This window comes from Piliocolobus tephrosceles, chromosome 21 (assembly GCF_002776525.5).
Source record: "Piliocolobus tephrosceles isolate RC106 chromosome 21, ASM277652v3, whole genome shotgun sequence".
NCBI lineage: Eukaryota > Metazoa > Chordata > Mammalia > Primates > Cercopithecidae > Piliocolobus > Piliocolobus tephrosceles.
In genome coordinates this window covers 17,464,314-17,486,749 of record NC_045454.1, presented here as the reverse complement: position 1 = coordinate 17,486,749, position 22,436 = coordinate 17,464,314, and the positions used below count along the sequence as shown (strand labels likewise).

The following is a 22,436-nucleotide window of genomic DNA, read 5'->3' as shown; positions in this document are numbered from 1 at the left end:
TGTTGCTATAAAAGAAAATCTGAGGCTGGGTGATTAATAAAGAGGTTTATGTGGCTCACTGCTCTGCAGAATGTACAAGAATCATGGTGCAGCATCTGCTTCTGGTAAGGGTCTCAGGCTGCTTCCACTAATGGCAGAAGATCAAGGGGGGCCAGTGTATGCAGACATCACATGGCAAAAGAGAAAGCAAGAGGGTGAGGGAGGAGGTGCCAGGCTCTTTTGAACAACCGGCTCTCACAGGAACCAACAGGGTGATAACTCATTCACCCCTCAATCCCGAGAGGACATTAATTTATTCATGAGGGATCTTCGCCCATGACCCAAACACCTCCCATTAGGGCCCCATCTCCAACTCTGAGATCAAACTTCAACATGAGATTTGGACAGGACAAATATCCAAACTATAGCAACATACCACTTTTGCACCATCATAAAGCTGAGAAATTGTTAGCTGACAATTAAGTTGGGGACCATCTGTATAATAGTTCATTGGAAGAAGTCTGTTAAAAATCATGTTCATACTAATACACAAAATATACATAATTATCATACATCTAGTATCATGTCACACTCAAAAGATAAATGGTTATAGATTTTACAAAAGGAGGCTGCAGTTAAGAATGTTTAATTTACTGTTGATAGTAGGTGAGAAAGAGCTATTTATATGCCTTTTTTCCACCAACTTGATGCTTGTTTAGAAGATATAGTTACCTATTTGTATTCAGCTGTAAACGCAGGATGGAACAAATACAGAGAAGTTTTAGTAAGCCAGACACTTTCGGAAAAGACAGTATATTAGAAATGGGAAAAATGTATCCATACTAACGGCTACTCGTAACTCCTATGAATCAGGTAAAAGGAGGTCCAAATAAAAATCAGTGCCAGGGAGTGAAGGTCAGACTCACAAACCAAAGAAATGAAATATTCAATACATTTCACAATAATAATAAACCCCAATGTCCTAATGAAAAAGAATAAAAACATATACTCGATCCTCTTCTCCTAGGAGATGAAATATATTGTTTTAAAAATGAGTTACTCCAATAAGATATTAATAAGCAATACATATATAATAAACATAACTGACCAGTTAGATATATAATAGACAACAGATTAAATACCGCTGACTAAGCACAATTTAAGGAGATTATATAATTAAATGTATCCAAAAAAAACCATTATTTAATTGACCTATTACTTTCTAATACATCTTTGTTACTAAAAATTTAAACAACTTAGTAACCATGACTCTGGGTCATCTGATATCATAATGTGGTTCAACCTCCAGCAATCTTCTGTTTCTTTGATTGCATTTCCTTGTTTCAGGACAGGTAAAAATGTTAATAGCATAATAAAGACCAAACTGTCCAACTACCAAAACCCTGAAGCAGCAACAATGTCAAAGAATTACAAATAAAAGGAATAAGAATTTTTTTGAAAAGCAGCTAAAATTGAGAAAATTCTTTTTGTAAGTGAATTCAGTATGTTCACTGGGCTTGTAAGCAAGGAAATATTCTATGGATGCCTTCTCTGCTTTTAAAAGTAGTAGGTGATTTTTAAATTTTTACATACTTGGTTTGTAACTTTAGCAAATATTTTAAAATGTTTTATTGTGTTTGCAAAGGGACTCTGACTTCCAACTTAGAAATCCCAAGATTGCATGATGATAGAGTTTCACTGGAAGGCCTCCAGGGATCTTTCTATTATGACAATTCTTTTTTTTTTTTTTTAGACGGAGTCTTGCTCTGTCGCCCAGGCTGGAGTGCAGTGGTGCAGTCTCTGCTCACTGCAAGCTCCGCCTCCCGTGTTCATGCCATTCTCCTGCCTCAGCCTCCCGAGTAGCTGGGACCACAGGCGCCCACCACCACACCCAGCTAGTGTTTTTGCATTTTTAGTAGAGATGGGGTTTCACCATGTTAGTCGGGATGGTCTCAATCTCCTGACCTCGTGATCTGCCTGCCTCGGCCTCCCAAAGTGCTGGGATTACAGGCATGAGCCACCGCGCCCGGCCTTTATGACAATTCTTAATGAGACTACCAGAATGTGCAATGACCCATAAAGGAGTTGTGCTGGGTTAATACCCAGGGAATCTGTTGAGTTCATAAAGAAAGTCAAAGAGAATCAATAGGAAAAAGATGAAACTGGAAATAAAAAATAGGAACATAAGACTAGAAAGCCAAGTTTTATACAGCCTTGTTTTATAAGATTTACAAGATCACTGCATTAACAAAACCTGAAAAATGTTTAGAAAATTATAATTTTACTTACGATTATAGCTGCAATTAAATGTTAAGAAATAGAATTAAGTAGTCTATCAAAATAATAATAATCTGATAAGGGTATATTCACAAAAAGAAAGCTATCAATATAAATTGTCGTTATATAGATTTTTAAATGCACTAGAATAAAATCACAAAGGATTATTACTGATCTTTAAAAAAGTTAATCTCTCTAATTCATGATGCCACAATGGTATCATGTTTTATAGCTTGATTTAAAGGCTTAATTTTTTTCAAAGTTTATCAACAGCTCATGTACCAGCCATGGTATAGGTGCTGGTGATAAATGCTAAACAAAAACAAGGTTCCAGACAAAACAATCTTAGCTCCCTGAATAAACTAGAGGCTGCTAATTTTGTACTGAGTATACTGTCAGCCTTATGACACAAGTTGACTTACATTGACACCTTAATGGCATTCATTTTTAAATAGTCTATTTCAATTTTCATTTTGTATTCAATCCAGAGCTAAAATACACGACTATAAATTTTCAGGGGTCACAAAGTCTCTCCGTAGATTACTTAACCCACTACAAACTAGAGATTTACAATGGACTTATGGCAGTTACCAGCTTACCCAAATGATCAAACTTAGTTTCACTAATGCAATGACCTGTACTTAAATGTTTTCTGACAGTAAAACATGACATACAAATAGCCTGCAAAGTATTCTTCCCCAAAATGTTTAATCTGACCTAACAGTGCCTCTGGACTCAAATTCCCTTGTACAGAATATGCAACAAAGAGAACATGGCTAAATGACATTATAAAGAAAGAAGTCTAAATACATAGACAACTTTCCTGGGCTAGTCAAAATTCAATTTCATTTTTTAAGAATGAGGATATGGATCAGGCCTTTTCAAAACTATCAAGCAGATAGTCAGGGTCTGTGAAGTGTGCCAAAGAAATAATCCCCTGCACCACAGGCCATACATTTCAATCCCTGTATCTTTAACCTACTTGTTAAGTTTGTCTCCTCCAGAGTCAAAGCTTTAAAGCTACAAATTGTTCTTCAAATGGAGCCCCAGATGCAGTCCATGACTAAAATCTACCGCGGACCCCTGGACTGGCCTGCTAGCCCATGCTCCGATGTCAGTGACATCGAAGGCACCCCTCCCGAGGAAATCTCAACTGCACAACCTCTACTATGCCCCAATGCAGCAGGAAGCAGTTGGAGCAGTCGTTGGTCAACCTCCCCAGTAGCACTTGGGTTTTCCTGTTGAGGGGGTTACTGAGAGACAGGACTAGCCGGATTTCCTAGGCCAACTAAGAATCCCTAAGCCTAGCTGGGAAGGTGACCGCATCCACCTTTGAACATGGGCCTTGCAACTTAGCTCACACCTGACCAATCAGGTAGGAAAGAGAGTTCACTAAAATGCCAATTAGGCAAAAACAGAAGGTAAAGAAATAGCCAATCATCTATTGCCTGAGAGCACAGCGGGAGGGACAATGATTGGGATATAAACCCAGGCATTCGAGCCGGTAATGGCTACCCTCTTTGGGTCCCCCACCCCTGGCCTTTGTATGGGAGCTCTGTTTCCACTCTATTAAATCTTGCAACTGCGGAAAAAAAAAAAAAAAAAGAATGAGGAGAAATGTCCTAGGTCAGTGGCTCTCTAACTCTGGTTAGTATCACAATCACCTGGAGAAATAAAAAACATAAAGGCCCAGACTTATAAGATAAGGCTTAAGCCTCTGTAGCTTTTGAGAGCCTACATTCATAGGATTTCCAGGCTACAATATACTAAAGAGAGATAACCAAATGCAATGCAGATTCTGCAATGGATTCTCCTTTGAATATGAATAGCTGTAAAAGATGGTTTGGAAGCCAATGAAGAAATCTGAAAATGGAATATTACAGAATTATGAATAGTTTCCTTAAGGGTAATTATGGTACAACGGCTATATGATTTTGTCTTTATGTTTGGGTGATACATATGTTGATTAAATAAAGGGTAAAGTGTCATGATGTCTAAAACTTATTCTCAATGGTACAACAAATATACAAAATATAAACGTGCAAATTTGTTAATAATTTTGAATCTAGGTGGGGGTATATGGTTGTATATTTGACAATTCCTTCCAAACCCACAAGTATCAACTAGGTTTACCATCTTTTATGGGCAGGATTTGTGGTATCCCAAAGCAATTACAATAGTAACATCAAAAATCACTGGTTATTGATCACCATGATAGATACATAACAATGAAAAAGTTTGAAATATTCTGAGAATTACCAAAATGTGACATAAAGACATGAAATGCACACATGATGTTTGGAAAATGGACCTGATCATCTTGCTCACCACAGGGTTGCCCCAAACCTTCAATTTGTATAAAACACAATAACTGCAATGCACAATTCAGTGAGGTATGCCTGTATCTGGTAAAGTATTTCACAGGGAGTATATTGTGAATATAACAACTACCCTATATTCCTCATTCAAAGACTTTCTCACAAGAATTATCTTCTCCAAACACTAAGGTATTTAGTGTGGCTATAAAACGCCTCACATTCCTTACACCCAAAGATTTCTCGGAAGTATGAATACCCTGATGTTGAGCAAATCCCAGGCCATGATGAAAGTTCTTCACACATTCTTTTATGTTCACAAGATTTCTCATCAATATGAGCTCTCCGGTGTTGAGTAAATTTTTCATACACAGTGAAGGCTTGTCCACACTCCTTATAGTCATAAAATTTCTAACTATTATGAATTTTCTGATGTTAAGAAAGCTGATAATCCACAGTAAATGCTTTCCCACATTCCTTACATTCCAGGGTTTCTCACCAATATGAATTTTAACGTGTTGAACAATGTTTGAGCTACAACTAAAGGTCTTCCCACATTCTGTACATTCACAGGGCTTCATACCAGTATGAATTCTTTGATGTGCAGTCAGGACCAAACTAAATCTAAGTTTTCCCACACTCCTTACATTCATAGAGTTTCTCACCCGTATGAATACTGATGTTGAATAAGGTTTGAGCCACTATTGAAGGCCTTCCCACATTCCTCAAATTCAAATGGTTTCTCGCCAGTATAAATGATCTGAAGTCCAGCAAGCTGTGTCAGAAAACTAAAGGCCTTTCCACATTCTTTACATTCAAAGGGCTTTTTTTTTTACCAGTGTGAATTTGGTAATGTTCAGTAAGTTGGTAATGATATCGAAAGGTCTTCCTCCACTCCTTACATACAAAGAGTTTCTCACTGGAATGAATTTTCTGATGCTCAGTAAGGTTTGAACCACGATTGAAGCCTTTCCCACACTCCTTACATTCACATGGTTTTACACCAGCATGAATACTCTGATGTTGAACATGGTTTGAGACATGATTAAAGGATTTTCCACATTCCTTACATTCAAGATGGCTTCTCACCTGTGTGAACATTCTTATGGCGATTAAGCTGGGTGGGAAGACTAAAAACCTTTCCACACGCCTTACATTCAAAGGGTTTCTCACCAGTATGCAATTTCTGGTGTCGAATAAGTTGCATATGAAGTCGAAAGGCTTTCCCACACTCCTTACATTCAAAGGGTTTCTCACCAGTATGCAATTTCTGATGTCGAATAAGGTGCATATGAAGTCGAAAGGCTTTCCCACATTCCTTACATTCAAAGGGTTTCTTTCCAGTATGAATACTTCGATGTTGATTAAGATTTGAACCACGACGGAAGAATTTCCCACATTCCTTACATTCAAAGGGTTTCTCACCTGTGTGAGTTTTCTGATGTTGAGAAAGTTGTAGGTAAAGTCTAAAAGCCTTCCCACATTCCTTACATTCATAGGGCTTCTCACCAGTGTGAATACTCTGATGTTGAACAAGGCTCGAGCCACGATTGAAGGCCTTCCCACAGTCTTTACATTCAAATGGCTTGTCACCAGTATGAATTCGAGAATGTTCAATAAGTTGGCAATGATATCTAAAGGCCATCTCACATTCCCTACATACAAAAGGTTTCTCATTGGAATGAATTTTCTGATGCTGAATAAGGTGTGCACCACGATTAAAGCCTTTCCCACACTCCTTACATTCATATGGTTTTACACCAGCATGAATACTCTGATGTTGAGCAAGGTTTGAGCTACGATTAAAGGACTTCCCACATTCCTTACATTCAAATGGTTTTTCACCTGTGTGAATGTTCTTATGGCGATTAAGCTGGTTGAGAAGACTAAAGGCCTTCCCACATTCTCTGCATTCAAAGGGTTTCTCACCAGTATGAATCTTCTGATGTCGAACAAGCTTTGTCAGAAGAGTAAACGCCTTTCCACATTCTTTACATTCAAAGGGTTTCTCACCAGTATGAATCTGGCAATGTTCAACAAGTTGGTAATGATATCGAAAGGCCATCCCACATTCCTTGCATACAAAGGGTTTCTCATTGGAATGAATTTTCTGATGCTGAATAAGGTGTGCACCACGATTGAAGCCTTTCCCACACTCCTTACATTCATATGGTTTTACGCCAGCATGAATACTCTGATGTTGAACAAGGTTTGAACTACGATTAAAGGACTTCCCACATTCCTTACATTCAAACAGTTTCTCACCTGTGTGAATGTTCTTATGGCGATTAAGCAGGGTAAGAAGACTAAAGGCCTTTCCACATTTGTTACATTCAAAAGGTTTCTCACCAGTATGAAATTTCTGATGTCGAGTAAATTGTATATGAAGTCGAAAGGCTTTCCCACACTCCTTACATTCAAAGGGTTTCTCTCCAGTATGAATACTCTGATGCTGAAGAAGATTTGCACTACGACTAAAGTATTTCCCACATTCCTTACATTCATACGGTTTATGTGTATTGCAAATAAGAGAAGCATGAGGAGTATAAGTAGGCAGTTTTTCACAGCTGATCATCTTTTGATTGATACGTCCTTCTTGATATCCCTGTAGTCCCTCAAATCTTCCATATTCTGAGTAGTTTCTAAAATAAAAGGCCTCGAGGCCAAGAGTTGTACTTATGTGCTTTATAACCTGTTTGGGTAAATTTACTTCAGATATGTCATTTTCTGGAGATACTTTCTCAGGTCCATATTTTGACTCCAAATCTGAAAGAAATGAAGAAGGCAAACCTATTTTATTTTCCTGTAACATACATGCAAAGTCCTTTCATCAACTGAAACCATCAATTCAAACCAATAAAACCTTTATTGGTTTTATTAGCCAAAACCAACAAAGTTGGTAGATAGAACCTTTCTCGTATCACTTCCGTTTCCAGTGGAAGCAAATGCACATCCGAGCCAGCCTGGTTATGTACATGTAAAAATAGGAAAATGAACCACCAAAGGTTGAACCTAACTTGGTCGACTATCTATTGAAACATATTGATATGTTCTACAGGACTTAAGACCATGAGACCCATAGCTTCATAGTCAGTAATTAGAATGTCCAGGATACAATCCAAATATACTGGCATATACAAGAAAATTTCAACTCACATTGGAAAAGAAAATCAACAGCAGCATACTGCCAGGGGCCTGGGGATCACTCCACCCCTACTCACCATAAGAACCAGCACGTACAACTGGGGGGCCTAAGGTCAGGTCCATCAGACCCAGCTCTGTGCCCAAGTCCCCAAGCACACCATCTGGGAACCTGGGGATCACCCTGATCCATCTACCACTTTTGCTACCTAAGCACTCATCACAGAGGCCTGAGGTCAGACCCATATAACCTGCTGCTACCTCCACAACTGGCACCTACCTGTACTCACAACCGGATGTTCTGTGGACTGGCCCACCCAGCCCATCACAGTCACCTCCAACACCAAGCACTTACTGCTTTGGAGGCAGAAGTTTGTCCTGTTCACTACTACTACCATCACCCATGCCACGCTTGCTGCCCAAGAATCCAAGAACCCATCCACCCACCCAGCATACCATTATCATCCAAACCACAAGGAGGCCAAAGAATCAATGTGCCTAGACACACTAATACTACTACCAGCATAGACTACCCTGGGGCCCCAAAATAGGCATGTCTGGACTGCTACTGCCACCACCAGAGCCCAGGGACTTGCCTACCTAGTGTCCTAGTGCTAGGTCATTCTTGCATTAAAGCAGTAATTTATGAAAAAATTAGTATTAACTGGCTCATGGTTCTGCAGGTTGTACAAGCATGGCGCTGGCATCTGCTCAGCTTCTGGGGAGGCCTTAGGGGGCTTTTACTCATCAAAGAAGGCAGCACAGGACAAAGAATGTCGCACAGCAAGAGAAGGAGCAAGAGAGAGAACAAGGAGAAGTGCTATATATTTTTAATAACCAGGTACTGCAAGAACTCACTATTGTGAGGACAGCACCAAGGGGGTGGTGCTAAGCCATTCATGAGAAATCAACTCCCATGATCCAATTACCTCCCACTAGGCCCCATCTTCAACACTGGGGATTACATTTCAACTTGAGATTTAGAGGGGAAAATACCTAAACTATATCACTTCTCATCCCCAATAAAACTTCACCATACCCTCCACTAACCATCACAACCAAAGCCAATGAAGAAATCACAGACACCAATGACACTGTTTACAGTAAAAAAAAAAAAAAAAAAAAAAAATCATAATACTACATAACAACACTACTGCACACACCCAGAATCAAAGTGAAAATGCTCTATCCAACCCTATTAACCATAGATACATCTTTAGGAAAAAAGCCTCCCCTACAAAAGCAAATTCAAAAAAATGAGAATAAACACAGGAAGTAACAAAAAAAAAAAAAAAGAAGGAAACATGACATCTCCACAGGAACATAATAATTGTCCAGAAACATTCCAATGGGGGGAAAATGTTATATCCTAGCAAAATAATTATATTAAAGAAGCTAAGCGAGATACAAGAGAATTTGGAAGAACAATACAAAGAAATCAGAAAAAAAAAAAAAAAAAAAAAAAAAACTTCAGGATAAGAAGAAGAAATTTAGCAATTTCATTATAAAAAAGAACCAAACAGAAATTCTGAAACTGAATAATTCATTGAATAAAATATAAAATACATTAAAAATCTTCAACAACAGACTACATCAAGTAGAAGAATCTCAGAACATAAAGCCAATTCTTTTGAAATAACCCAGTCAAACAAAAACAGAAAAAGAAAAAGAGAAGAAATAAAGACCCTGTATGGGACATCATAAAACAACCAAATATTTGAAATTTTGAGGTCCCAGAGATGAAGAGAAAAAATAAAGGAAAGAAAATCTATTTAATGAAATAATAGCTGGAAACTTTCTAACTCTAGCAAGAGATGTAGATATCCAGATACAGGAAGCTCAGAGATACCCAAATAGGTAACAACACAAAAAGGTCTTCTCCATGGCACATTATGGTCAAAATACAAAAGTCAAAGACAAAGAGAGAATACTAAAAACAGCAAGAGAAAAGCATCTACTTACTTACAAGGGAACTCTCATCAGCCAAAGAGCAGATTTCTCAACAGAAAGAAATGAGAGAGAATGAAATGATACATTCAAAATGTTGAAAGAAAAAACTTGCCATTCAAGGATACTATCCTCAGCAAATTATCCAACATAAATGAAGAAGAAATAATATTTCCCAGACAAAAGCTGAGGGTAGACCAGCTCTACAAGATATGCTTAAGAGTCCTACACTTAGAAGTGAAATAGTATCTACCATTGTGAAAACATACAAAATTATAAAACCCACTGACACAGCAAACACACAAATAAAGAGAAAGAACTCAAATGTTATCCCTATAGAAAACAACCAAACCACAATGATAAAAAATAAAAGAGAAACAAAGGAACAAAGGATATACAAATCAATTAGAAATCAATTAATAAAATGACAAGAATAAGCCCTCACATATCAGTAATCACATTGAATGTAAATTGATTAAACTTTTCATCTAAAAGATATAGACTGGCTGAATGGAATAAAAAAAGTGACCCAATTATATGCTGCCAACAAGAGACTCATCTCACTGGTAAAGAAACATATGGATTGAAAGTAAAGGAATAGTAAAAGATATTCTATGCAAATGGAAACCAAAAGTGAGCAGGAATAGCTATATTTATATCAGACAAAAAAGATTTTAAGTCAAAAGCAGCAAAAAGAGACAAAAAAGGTCATGGTATAATGATAAAGGGATCAATTCAGCAAGAGGATATAATAATTCTAAACATACTATAATCCCAACACCAGAACACCCAGATATATAAGGTGAATATTATTAGATCAAAACGGAGAGAGATATACTACTCCAGGGCAATAATCACTGGGGACTTCAACACCCCACTCTGAATTAGACGATCATCTAGATAGAAAATTAACAAAGAAACATTGGATTTAAACTTCACATTGGACAAAACAGGCCTACCAGACATTTACTGAACATTTCATCAAATAGCTACAGAATACACATACTCTCATTAGCACACAGAACATTCTCTAGGATAGACCATATGTTAGGATGCAATTCTTAACAAATTCTTCAAAACCAATATTATATCAAGTATTTTCTCAGACATGGAATAGAACAAGAAATCAGTAATAAGAGGAACTTTGGAAACTGTACAACACATGGAAATTAAACAACCTGCTCATACATATCCACTGGGTCAAGGAAGAAAGTAAGGAGGAAATCAAAAAATTTCTTGAAACAAATGAAAATCAGAATTCAACATAGCAAAACCTATGGGATACAGCAAAAGCACTGCCAAGAGTGAAGTTGATGGCAATAAACACCAATATTGAAAAAGCAGAAAGATTTCAAATAAACAATCCAATGAAATCAGGGCAGAACTAAATAAAATACAGACTAAATAATACAAAAGATCAATGAAATGAAAAGTTGTTTTTTAAAAAACATAAATATAATGAATAAACCACTAGCTTGACTAACCAAGAAGAAAAGAGAATAAGCAAAATCAGAAATAAAAAAGGAGATATTACCACTGACACCACAGAAACAGAAAAGATCATCGAAACAGAAAACCTGAACAGGCCAATAATGAGTAATGAGACTGAATCAGTAATAAAATGTCGCCCAAAAAAGAAAACTCCAGGACTGATGACTTCACTGCTGAATTTTATCTACCAAACAAAGAACTAATACCAATTCTCCTCAAACTATTCCAAAAAATTTCAGAGGAGAAAATTCTCTTTAACTCATTCTATGAAGCTGGCATACCATGAAACAAAAACCATACAAGGAAGAAACAAAAAAAGAAAATAGTTCTAACCTAAAGGTACATGAATGCCTACGTTTATTGTAGCACTATTCATAATAGCAAAGACATGGAATCAACTTAAATGTCCATGAATGGTTAACCACCTGGCTAAAGAAAATGTGGTACATATACCCCAAGGAATACTACATAACTATAAAAAAGAACAAGATTATGTGCAGCAATATGGATGGCACTGGATGCCATTATCCTAAGCAAATTAATGAAGGAACAGAAAACCAAAGACTACATATTCTCATTCATAAGTGGGAGCTAAACACCGAGTACACATGGACACAAAGAACAGAACAACAGACATCAGGGCCTACTTGAGAGTAGAGGGTTGGAGGACGAAGACCCAAAAACTACCTATTGGGTACTATGCTTATTATCTGGGTGGTGAAATAATCTGTACACCAAACCCACCACAACGTTCAATTTACCCATAAACAAACCCACTCATGTAAATACAGTTTTACTGTATTTTAGGTCCCCTTGGACCTAAAATAAACGTTAGAAAATAATAATTAAAAATAAATAAAGAAATGGTGCTGGAGCAACAGGATATCCATATGCGATAGAATGAAACCAGACCCCTATTTCTCACCATATACAAAAATCAATTGGAAATGGATTAAAGACTTAAATGTAAGATTCAAAACTAAAAAACAACTAAAAGAAAACATAAAGGAAGTGCTTCAGGACATTGACCTAAGCAAAAATTTTCTGGTTAACACTGCAAAAGCACAGGCAGCAAAGACAAAAATAGATCAATGGAACTGTATTAAACTAAAACGCTTCTGCAGAACAAAGGAAACTATCAACAGAGGGAATAGACAAAATTAATTGAGAGAAATTATTTGCAACTATTTCTCTGACAAGACTCAAATAACAGCAAAAAAAAAAAAAATCCTATTAAAAAGTTGGCAAATGGGCTGGGCACGATGGCTCACGCCTGTAATCCCAGGAATTTAGGAGGCTGAGGTGGGCAGATCACCTGAGGTCAGGAGTTCAGGAACAACCTGGCCAACATGGTGAAACCTCATCTCTACTAAAAATACAAAAATTAGCCAGGTGCGCTGGTGGGCACCTGTCATCCCAGCTACTTGGGAAGCTGAGGCATGAGAATTGCCTGAACCCAAGAGGCAGAGGTTGCAGTGAGTCAAGATCACATCAGTGCACTCCACATTGCAGGACAGAGTAAGATTCCATTTAAAAAAAAAAAAAAAGTTTACACTGGGAAAAACAGAGGGAACTTACTCCACTAAAAGGGGAAGGAAATAAGAGAACAGAAATTAGGTGATTAGTAAATGATGAAGTTCCCTGGCGACGGCTTCTGCTGTAATCTTTACTTCCTTCCCAGGTCTTGGGCATTTTTATCCAATACAACTTAGGTCGTCGAAGAAAGTTTTTCAAACCACATCTCAGGGGTGTGACTCCTTTCTGAGCACATGGCTGTCCGGGACAATGATGGCTTCCCCCTGCCTGCTTTACCCTCACTTACCTGGATACCATCTGCTTGTTTCTTTCCTTACAACCATCCAGGGCTCTTTCTCTTGCTCAAGTAACGTAATCACATCTGGTTTAGAAATAGAACTTCCTGCGTAAAAGAAATGACACATGTAGAATTTTTTAATACAAAACTTCTTTTTCAAATCTTTGTGACCTGCTTAAATTTATAATAAATTACAAGTCAAAACAATATTGAGAAGAGACTTCAGATAAGAGAGGTCGAGTAAGAGAACTCTTTTCTAACTATGTTAGAAAAGGACTTTCTTTCATTTAAACTCAGAATCTTATCCCTCAAAAAGAGGTATAACTGAATGGTTGAGAGCAGGAAACTACAAGCCAGACTGCCGCGTTCAAATCCTGTCTCTGCTACTCACTAGCAGTATGACCTCAGGTAAGTCATTTAAACTCTGTCCTTCAGTTTTCCCAGCTCTTAAATGGGGATGATATAATACCTATTTTATAGGATTGATACTAAGACTAAATAAGTTAATGTAAGTAAAATACTTCTAACATTACCTGATACACAGTAGCACAAAGTCAAGATTATGTTTATTATTGTCATTTATTTTGCATCCTTAGACATGTACAGCTCACTCAGTATATTCACTCAATGAAAATACATAAACTCCATGGCCTGAAACTTTCAGCTACAAAACAAGTAACGCAATGTTTACTGAAGGAAATGAAATGCATTCACTTTAGTGTTAAATGAATTTCTGTCAACCCAATCAGTATATGTAAATAACAGACATTTTTGTTTGTCTGTTTTTGATTTTCAGACAAGGTCTCAATCTATTGCCCAGGCTGGAGTGCAGTGATGGGTACAGCTCACTGCAGCCTCAACCTCCCAGTGATCATAGAGGTTTCTTTGATAGAAAAATTCAAGACACTCTTCTCCTTACAGGTGGGCCAGAAAAACAAAAACAAACCAACAAACAGAAAATCTACAGTAATTCTGACATCAAACATAATATGAAACCTGGTTCTTAGACAATATCTTTCAATGAACGTACAAGATTTCAAATTCAGCCCCATGGTCATGGACAGAGAGAGGCAATTACAGAGAGGACCAGCGTAATGGAGGCCACTGTGGAGTAGGCAAGATGCAGGGGCTCCAGGGGAGGTGCCTGTTTTCAACCCAACAAATCTCAATCCATTCCTTTGGGAACAAGAAGAAGGAATTCAGCCACCTCTTAAAAGATAGCCCTGAAATTCACGGTGAAGAAAGCTAATATTCCAGAGAACAGACACAAAAATAACTGGGACCAATGACCTTACCCAGTGAGATCAGGTGGCTGTAGTTCTCCAACATCACGTCCCTGTACAAGGTCCTCTGTTCAGGCTGCAGGCACTCCCACTCCTCCTGAGAGAAGTCGATGGCCACATCCCTGAATGTCACTGATCCCTGAAACCACAAACACATGTATTAAAGTGAAATTGAAGAAAATTGTTTCAAGACGAAATGAGAGGAAGTGAAGGAGTATACTGTAAGAAAAAAGCAATATGGAAATTCACAGAGTACCTGCACATTCTTCAAGAATCCTGCTGCTGGCTGAGCATGGTGGCTCATCCTTATAGTCCCAGCTACTCAGGAGGTCGAGGTGGGAGGACTGCTTGAGCCCAGGAGTTTGAGACTAGCCTGGGCAACATAATGATATCCTGTCTCTGCAAAAATTAAACAAGTAACTGTGTGTGGTATCACGTACCTGTAGTCCCAGCTACTTGGGAGGCTGAGGTAGGAGTATAGCTCGAGCCCAGGAGTTCAAGGCTACAGTGAACTGTGATCACGCCACTGCACTGCAGCCTGGGCCACAGAGCAAGACCCTGTCTCAGAAAAAAAAAAAAAAAAAGGTGGGGGTTGCATAAAATTGAAGAATGTTCTTAATCCTCAAGCTCATTATGGTATGAGATGATAGCAAAAGTATTTTTTCTTGTCATGACAAATGATTTTTATAAGCTGCATGAAAGTCAATATAACTGACAGATTTATTCATTTTTTTCTATTTATACATTGAGGATAGCCAGGGCCTCTAAGGATTTTCCCAATTCTGATAATTTTTTTTTTCTAAGACAAAGTCTCACTCTGTTACCCAGGCTGGAGTGCAGTGGCACGATCGCAGCTCACTGCAACCTCCACCTCCTGGGTTCAAGCAATTCTCCTGCCTCAGCCTCCTGTGCAGCTGGGATTACAGGTGTGTACCACCACAATAGGCTAATTTTGTTGTTATTGTTGTTGTTGTTGTTGTTGTTGTTGTTGTTGTTGTTAGAAGAGACGGGGTTTCACCATGTTGGCCAGGCTGGTCTCAAACTCCTGACCTCAAGTGATCCACCACCCGCCTCGGCCTCCCAAAGTGCTGGGACTGCGTGAGCCACCACGTCCAGCCAGAGAATCTATAATCACCTATCATTCATGCCCTGAATTATCTTCTCCCTGTTACTGCCCACTATCCTCACTGATCACTTTCCTAAAAGTCTCATAAAGCAGAACATCTTGTCACACTTGCAGACTGAGGCCACTCACTATGGAATTCTACCTTAGCTACCTGGAAAGCTCTAGTCTGTGAAGTTTCAAAGTGTTCCCAAGTGTGGTCAATCATCTGTAACTTATCAAACCCATAAGACCCTGTTTCCCTGTGGGGACTGATTCCTCCATGTTCCACTATTCTTCCTGACCAAGGTCTGAGCACAGAGCACAGACTGAATAACCTGTTCAAAGAAAACATCAAAGCCAGTAGGAAACAGAGGTACAAATAGGAAGAACACTGACTCTTTCTTTTTTTTTTGTCACCAACCTTCACTATAATGGGACAAACTGGGGTGTAAGATCATAGATCCTAGGTAAGAAGCTTCAGGTTAAATAATAGCAGTCACCTAACCCAAAAGTCACTGTATTTCAAGGAAAAGAGAGAAATACCAACTTACATGGACCATGTTTCTAGAATTACAAAATTGGTCAATCTTCCTCGTGCTTCTCCCCTGGAAAACAACAACAAAAAAAGGCCATAATTAAAGCTGTGTCTCAATGCTCTCAAAGCATTGAAGCAAATAACTATTTTATTCTCCATTCCTATTTCTCAGCTACTCCTGCTAACATGCACACTTCCACCACCTCCCATCACTCCCCTTGTCCCCACACACACTTTCTCACAAATAAACTGGCAGTGAACATGTGGAGTCGGGATGAAACCAAGCTCTCACCTACATCCAAGGCAACCTGTGGCAGAAGCATGAATGCTGAGCACAGGCATTTCTGCCTTGAAGTTGTGGCTTCCAGACAGTCCTCTATTCTTGGGATACCTATCTTGGCCTAGGACTGGACCTCTGATCCTGCCCTAAGCAGATCCTCCTCCCCTAGTCCCACCTTTCAAAGCTGAGAAGGGATCGCATCATCCACTCCAGAACCTGTTTGTGAAATCAGGATTGGGTGCAGTGGGGCAAGGCATGAGAACTGGAAAGGATATATAGACAGAATTGCAAGGGCAGTGTTCAGCATTCTGAGTTCAGCAAAAGCCAGTTGGTTAATACAGTTTAGAACATCCATGTAATAGAATACGTGGTATTCTATGATTAACAGAAAAATCAGATTACAAAACAGGATAATATGATTACATTTGTAAAATATATGTATATAGAAATATTAATAAAAAGACTAACAGACATCAATAGAAAAAAATTTAGAAAATTATATGCATGTTCAGAGTTCTCCTCTGAGTAGCTCCAATTTTCTTCTTTTTGCTTAAGAAGCAAAAAGGTATGGCCGGGCACGGTGGCTCACACCTGTAATCCCAGCACTTTGGGAGGCCAAGGCAGGCAGATCATGAGGTCAGGAGATCGAGACCATCCTGGCCAACATAGTGATACCCCGTCTCTACTAAAAATACAAAAATTAGCTGGGGGTGGTGTCACATGCCTGTAATCCCAGCTACTCGGGAAGCTGAGGCATGAGAATCGCTTGAACCCAGGAGGCAGAGGTTGCAGTGAGCCGAGATTGCGCCACTGCACTCCAGCCTGGCAACAGAACAAGACTTCATGTCAGAAAAAAAAAAAAATTGTAACTACATCCAGGTATTAACTTGGAATATTTATAGTTATATTCATATATACACGTGTGTGTATGCCTCTCTATATATGGACATATATAAATGTATATACACATTTCTTTCCTAAGAGGAAACTTCTCCAAATTAGATGAAAGACACTTTTTATTTAGATATCTCCCTTTGAACTTGGGGGGAAAAAATCAGGATAATCTAATGAGCTGTTGTTTTTACTTAACGAGTTTGTTTCCTTTATTTTCCAATTCTTGACCAACACTAAGATGTCTATGTTTTTCTATGTATGTTGGAACAATTTCTAGAAAAAATTTTCTGCAAGTCCCCAACCAATGTCTTGTATGCATTAATGATAGTTTATTTCTACTTTCGAAGTAAAAAATAAAAACAGCGTTATCAGGAAAAAAACCTGAGCCTGTCATGAGGTTCAACAAGAGGTTAATGTGACTATAAAAAATAACATCAGGTAGTTCTAATATCCTTTAGCTGTATCTCACCAATATAATTAGATATTCTCATTATCAAGATTCTTCTTCGAATGAACACAATGCAGATAAGTGGCATTTGCAAACTATGTGAGAAAATTTGTGGAATATACACCACCATGTTTGGTTTCCTTCTTCACCAAATAACCAATTAAAATATTATTTTAGATATAATTCTTATTGAATGCCTTTAGATATGATTCTTACAGAAATCTTATACAAAAACCCTATCTTAGTATATGGGATTCATATACAATATAACAATTTCTTTTGGGGGGGCGGTGTGAAGTCTTGCTCTGTCACCCAGGCTGGAGTGCTGTGGCCTGATCTCAGCTCACTGCAACCTCTGCCTCCCAGGTTCAAGCAATTCTCCTGCCTCAGCCTCCTGAGTAGCTGGGATTACAGGCACCTGCCACCACCCCTGGCTAGTTTTTGTATTTTTAGCAGAGACAAGGCTTCACCATGTTGGCAAGGCTGGTCTCAAACTCCTGACCTCAAATGATCTGCCTGTCTCAGCCTCCAGAAGCGCTGGGATTACAGGTGTGAGCCACCGTACCCCGTCTCATGCAACATTTTCTTGAGTATTATTGCTCATAGCATGAATATTGCTTAATGATATATCAAATATTTTTCTTTTCATAATTCCTTATAGACATCATTTTATTACCTGCATAATACTCTATCACTTGGGTCTAATATGATTAACTTAATGATTTCTGTATTACAGAACACTTAGTTTATACAAGATCATTTACAATGTCATTCCAGATATCATAATCTTTTGATTCTAGACCACGGTTTCTCACTCTAGGCACTAATGACATATTGTGCTAAGTAATTCTTAGTTGGGGGAGTGGGGAGAGCTATCCTGTGCATAATACAATGTTCAGCAGCATTCCTGACCTCCATCCATTAGATCTAAGTAGCACCCTCCCTGACATCATGACAACCAAAAGTTTCTAAACATCACCCCAGCTGAGAAACAATGTTCTATCTAGATCAATGGATCCAAACCTCATGGGTCACATAAATTTTTTTATAATCTTATGAAATGATACACTATTTCTCCCTCTAAAACCCACATTTATAAATTTCTATAATATTTCAATATTTTATTTCAAGAGCTTTTGGTCCCTGAGACCATAAATGGAGTCACAAGAACTCAGGGTAAGAATTTCTGTCCTACATTCCTTACAGAAATAGGAAAAAACAAAAAATACTAAAATTTGTATAGAACCACAAAAGACCCAAATAGCTAAAGCAATCTTGAGCAAAAGGAACAAAGTTGGAGGCATCAAACTATCTGACTTCAATATATACTACAAAGCTATAGTAACCAAAACAGCAGGGTACTGACATGAAAAAAGACACATAAACCAAAGAAACAGAATAGAGAGGCCCAGAATAAATCCATATATTTATAACCAACTGAGTTTTGAGGAGGGTGCCAAGAACATACAATGGGGGAAAAGACTCTTCAAAAAATACTACTGTGAAAAGTAGGTATCCATATGCAGAAAAATGCAATTAGACCCTTATCTCAAACCATTATACAAAAATCAACTCTAAACAGATTAAATACTTAAATGTAAGATCCTAAACTATGAAACAAATAGAAGAAAACATAGGGGGAAAGTTTTATGAAACTGATCTGAGCAATGATTTTTTTTGGGATATGACCTCAAAAGCAAAGGCAACAAAAGCAAAAATGAACAAATGAAATGATATCAAGCTAAAAAGCTTCTGCACAGAAAAGGAAACAACAAAGTGAAGAGACACCTTGTGGAATGAGAGAAAATATTTGCAACCATATATATGATAAGAGATTAAGATCCAAAATATATGAGGAAGTCAAACAACTCAACAGCAAAAAAAAAAAACCTGATTAAAAGATGGGCAAAGGACCCGAATAGGCACATCCCAAAAGAAGACATAAAAAATGGCCAACAGTATATGAAAAAATACTCAACATCACTAATCATAAGGGAAACGAAAATTAAACCTGCAATAAGATATTACCTCATACCTGTTAGGGTGGCTACTAGAAAGACAAATGTTAACAAGTATTGGCAAGAATGTAGAGAAATGGGAACTCTTGCACACTGTGGGCAAGAATGTAAATGGGCGCAGCCATTATGTAAAACAGTATGGAGGTTACTCAAAAAGTTACAAATACAACTACCATATGATCCAGTAATCCCAATACTGGGAATATATCTCCAAAGGAAATGAAATTCGTATGTCAAAGAGATATCAGCACAGCTATGTTTATTACAGCACTATTCACAATAGCCAAGATATGGCATCAAACCTACGTGTCTAACAATGAATGAGTGTCTAACATAAAGAAAATGTGGTATATATGCAGGTATATATACACAAGAGAATACTATTTAGCCATAAAAAGCAGGAAATTCTGTCATTTGCAAAAACATGGATGAGCCTGGAGAACATCATATTAAGTGAAGTAAGCCAAGCACAGAAAGACGCATGATCTCACTCATCAGCCAAATCTAAAAGAGTTGATATCACAGAAGTGGAGAGTAGAATGGTATTTACAGATCTGGAATAACGTGGGTGAGGGAGGAAGGAGGGCAGTGTTGACTGGGGAAATGTTGGTCACAGGATACAAAATTTCAGGAGGAGAAATAAGTTCAAGAGATCTATTACACAACACGGTATCTACAATTAATAACAATATTCTGTAGCCTTGAAAAATGCTAGGAGAGTGGATATTAAGTGTTCTTACCACAAAAATGATAACTATGTGAGGTAATGCATTGTTAATTAGCTAGATTTACTCATTCCACAATTTATACATACCATAAAACATCATGTTGCACATGATAAATACATACAATTATATCTGTCGATTTAAAAAGAATTTCTGTCCTAGATCATTTGAGCACCTCACTCATTTTCTTAATATACAAGCAGCAATTGCAATGAATCACATATTCCCAATGCTCCTGTTCTATAGACAGTCAAGGGGAATGACTTAAAATGACTACACAAAAACAACAGTTAAAACATATTAAACGTTATTATACACCTATCTGTGCTCTAAGGAGCTTTACAATATTAATTCATTCTAATGACAGAATCAACATTCCAACCCAGATACTCTGGATCCACTTCCCTATTCTTAACCACAACAATGTATTGCCTCTCACAGTCCACACACACACACACACACACACACACGCCCAAAACACAACGGGAGCTGCCAAACCTGAGAGAGATCTGGCAGGTATTACAAATATCATCTCATGGACTCCCTGGAAAAATCCTGGCTCTTGTTGATACCAATTTCTGTGCGGTCACTTTTCCACTCCCGAATGCCTCACAGACTAATGGAAATCATCCAACCATCTCCATTCTTCCCTGTTTGGAAAAGGAGGTCTGTAAAGACCAACTGATGTCTGGTGTGTTATTCCACCTAAACACTAATCTCCTCCTTGCCAAATATGGGTCTAAAATGGAGTTTTAATATTAACTACTGGAGGTGTATTTCCATGCCAGCTTCGAAAAAGCGCACAGGAAGGTGTGAAAGATTTGCCAAATGGTTTTGTGAATATTAAGTGGAAAGGTGAAGGAGGATGTACCAATGAATTTGCATATCCCCCTAGATTCACTGAAAATTTACGGGAATCTCAATATTCTAAGGTCAAAAACGCATTTCTTGAGCAAATACAAAGCACGAACTCACCCTTGACTTTTAGATGTGCAGAAATAATGCTCTCATCTTCCTCCAGGTGCTTCTTTTGGATAATAACACGACTGGGGAAGGGTACGGCAAGCGTGAGACTCCAGGTTTTTCTTGGAGCGCAGACTAAGTTTGAAAGCACCCTCCCTCCATGGCCACAATTTCCCTCATTTCACACGAAATAGGAAGTAAAAGGAGGCGGAATCGGTTCAACCAGTACAACCAGTTTGGAGCTGCTTTCTGGGGACAGAGCTCTGAGGACGCTGTGGTTCTCAACATGTAGCTGCCCTCCTGGGGAACAGTCGGGGGCACTTCTGCGCTTTCTTGTGTAAAGCTTCATTCTTGGCTCAATATCTGACCTCCCTACTGGGGCCACCGCTCTGCTGCAGTCCCCGCAGCTGTGAAGGGGAAAGAGAGAGGCAGCAGCAAGAGCTTATGGGCACCGGCATAGTGACACTCACACAGCCCCAGCAAAGTGCGCTGCGTCCACACGCCTTCCCGGGCCTGTGCATAGGGCCTCACGCACACACTCACACAGTCCCCTCCGTCACTCATGATCTCACAATCCCCCTCCTCTGATGCCCGCGCACACGCACGCCAGGGGATCCGACAGATCCCGTCTGCGTCCCGGGGTTTCTACTCTGAGCACCTCCCTCTAGCCCACCCGCACTGTCTGGTCAGTCAGGCTCCAGCCCCAGACCGCAGAGACCTCCCGCAGCCACGGATCTCTTCCTCGGACGTGAAGACCTCACCCACTATGTCGTCTACCCCTGCAGACCGGAAGTGAACTGGCGCGGTGGCCGCTGGGAAATACAGTCCTGATCAGAAAAGGCCTCAGAAGCCTTGAGCTCTGATCCACTCAGGTTGATCCCAGCATACTATGGGGGCTGACCCCTAAGGGAGCCGAGCCTACTGGATTCGTGGGAGTTCCAGCCCGCGGGGTGCACAGGTTTCTGCCTTGGGCGAGGATCCCCATCTGAGAGGAGCGTTTCCCTCTCGGAGCGTCAGTATAACTTGCTTTTTCTCTCCATGGAGAATGCAAATGAGCAGAACTTTTAAAGAAGAAAGAAGAATTTAAAGTAAAATTATGTCAAGATGTGGGTGCTTTAACTCCCAGCAATAGGCTTCCACTTCTCTGTGCTATTTGAAGGAGACTTAGGATAAATTTGAAAAGCTTGAACTAAAGAATTTGTTGGTTATATACTAGGAGAGG

At 38.9% G+C, this 22,436-nt stretch overlaps 1 protein-coding gene across 8 annotated transcripts; it reads right to left on the bottom strand.

Annotated features, from left to right (window-relative positions):
- Nucleotides 1-4,130: 4,130 nt before the first annotated feature.
- Nucleotides 4,131-22,007, bottom strand: ZNF780A (zinc finger protein 780A). Of its 8 annotated transcripts, none has more exons than XM_023229482.1 (6): nt 21,976-22,007; nt 21,227-21,297; nt 15,903-15,956; nt 14,259-14,385; nt 12,973-13,068; nt 4,131-7,337 (listed from the first exon to the last, which is right to left on the bottom strand). In XM_023229482.1, the coding sequence occupies exons 3-6, from the start codon at nt 15,909-15,911 to the stop codon at nt 5,644-5,646; spliced, it is 1,926 nt and encodes a 641-aa protein (XP_023085250.1). In that variant the 5' UTR covers nt 15,912-15,956; nt 21,227-21,297; nt 21,976-22,007; the 3' UTR covers nt 4,131-5,643. The 8 variants fall into 8 exon arrangements, with proteins under 8 accessions (XP_023085250.1, XP_023085248.1, XP_023085249.1 ...); XM_023229480.2 differs by having other exon boundaries at nt 21,227-21,621; nt 21,933-21,996; XM_023229481.2 differs by lacking the exon at nt 21,976-22,007 and adding an exon at nt 21,888-21,972 and having other exon boundaries at nt 21,227-21,621.
- Between the last annotated feature and the right edge of the window lie 429 nt (nt 22,008-22,436).

Coding starts and splice junctions, on each gene's coding strand:
- ZNF780A (XM_023229482.1), bottom strand. Junction 13,069..14,258: donor CAGCCACCTGATCTCACTGG/GTAAGGTCATTG, acceptor TCTTTTACGCAG/GAAGTTCTATTTCTAAACCA. Junction 7,338..12,972: donor AACAAGCAGATGGTATCCAG/GTAAGTGAGGGT, acceptor CATTTCTTTCAG/ATTTGGAGTCAAAATATGGA.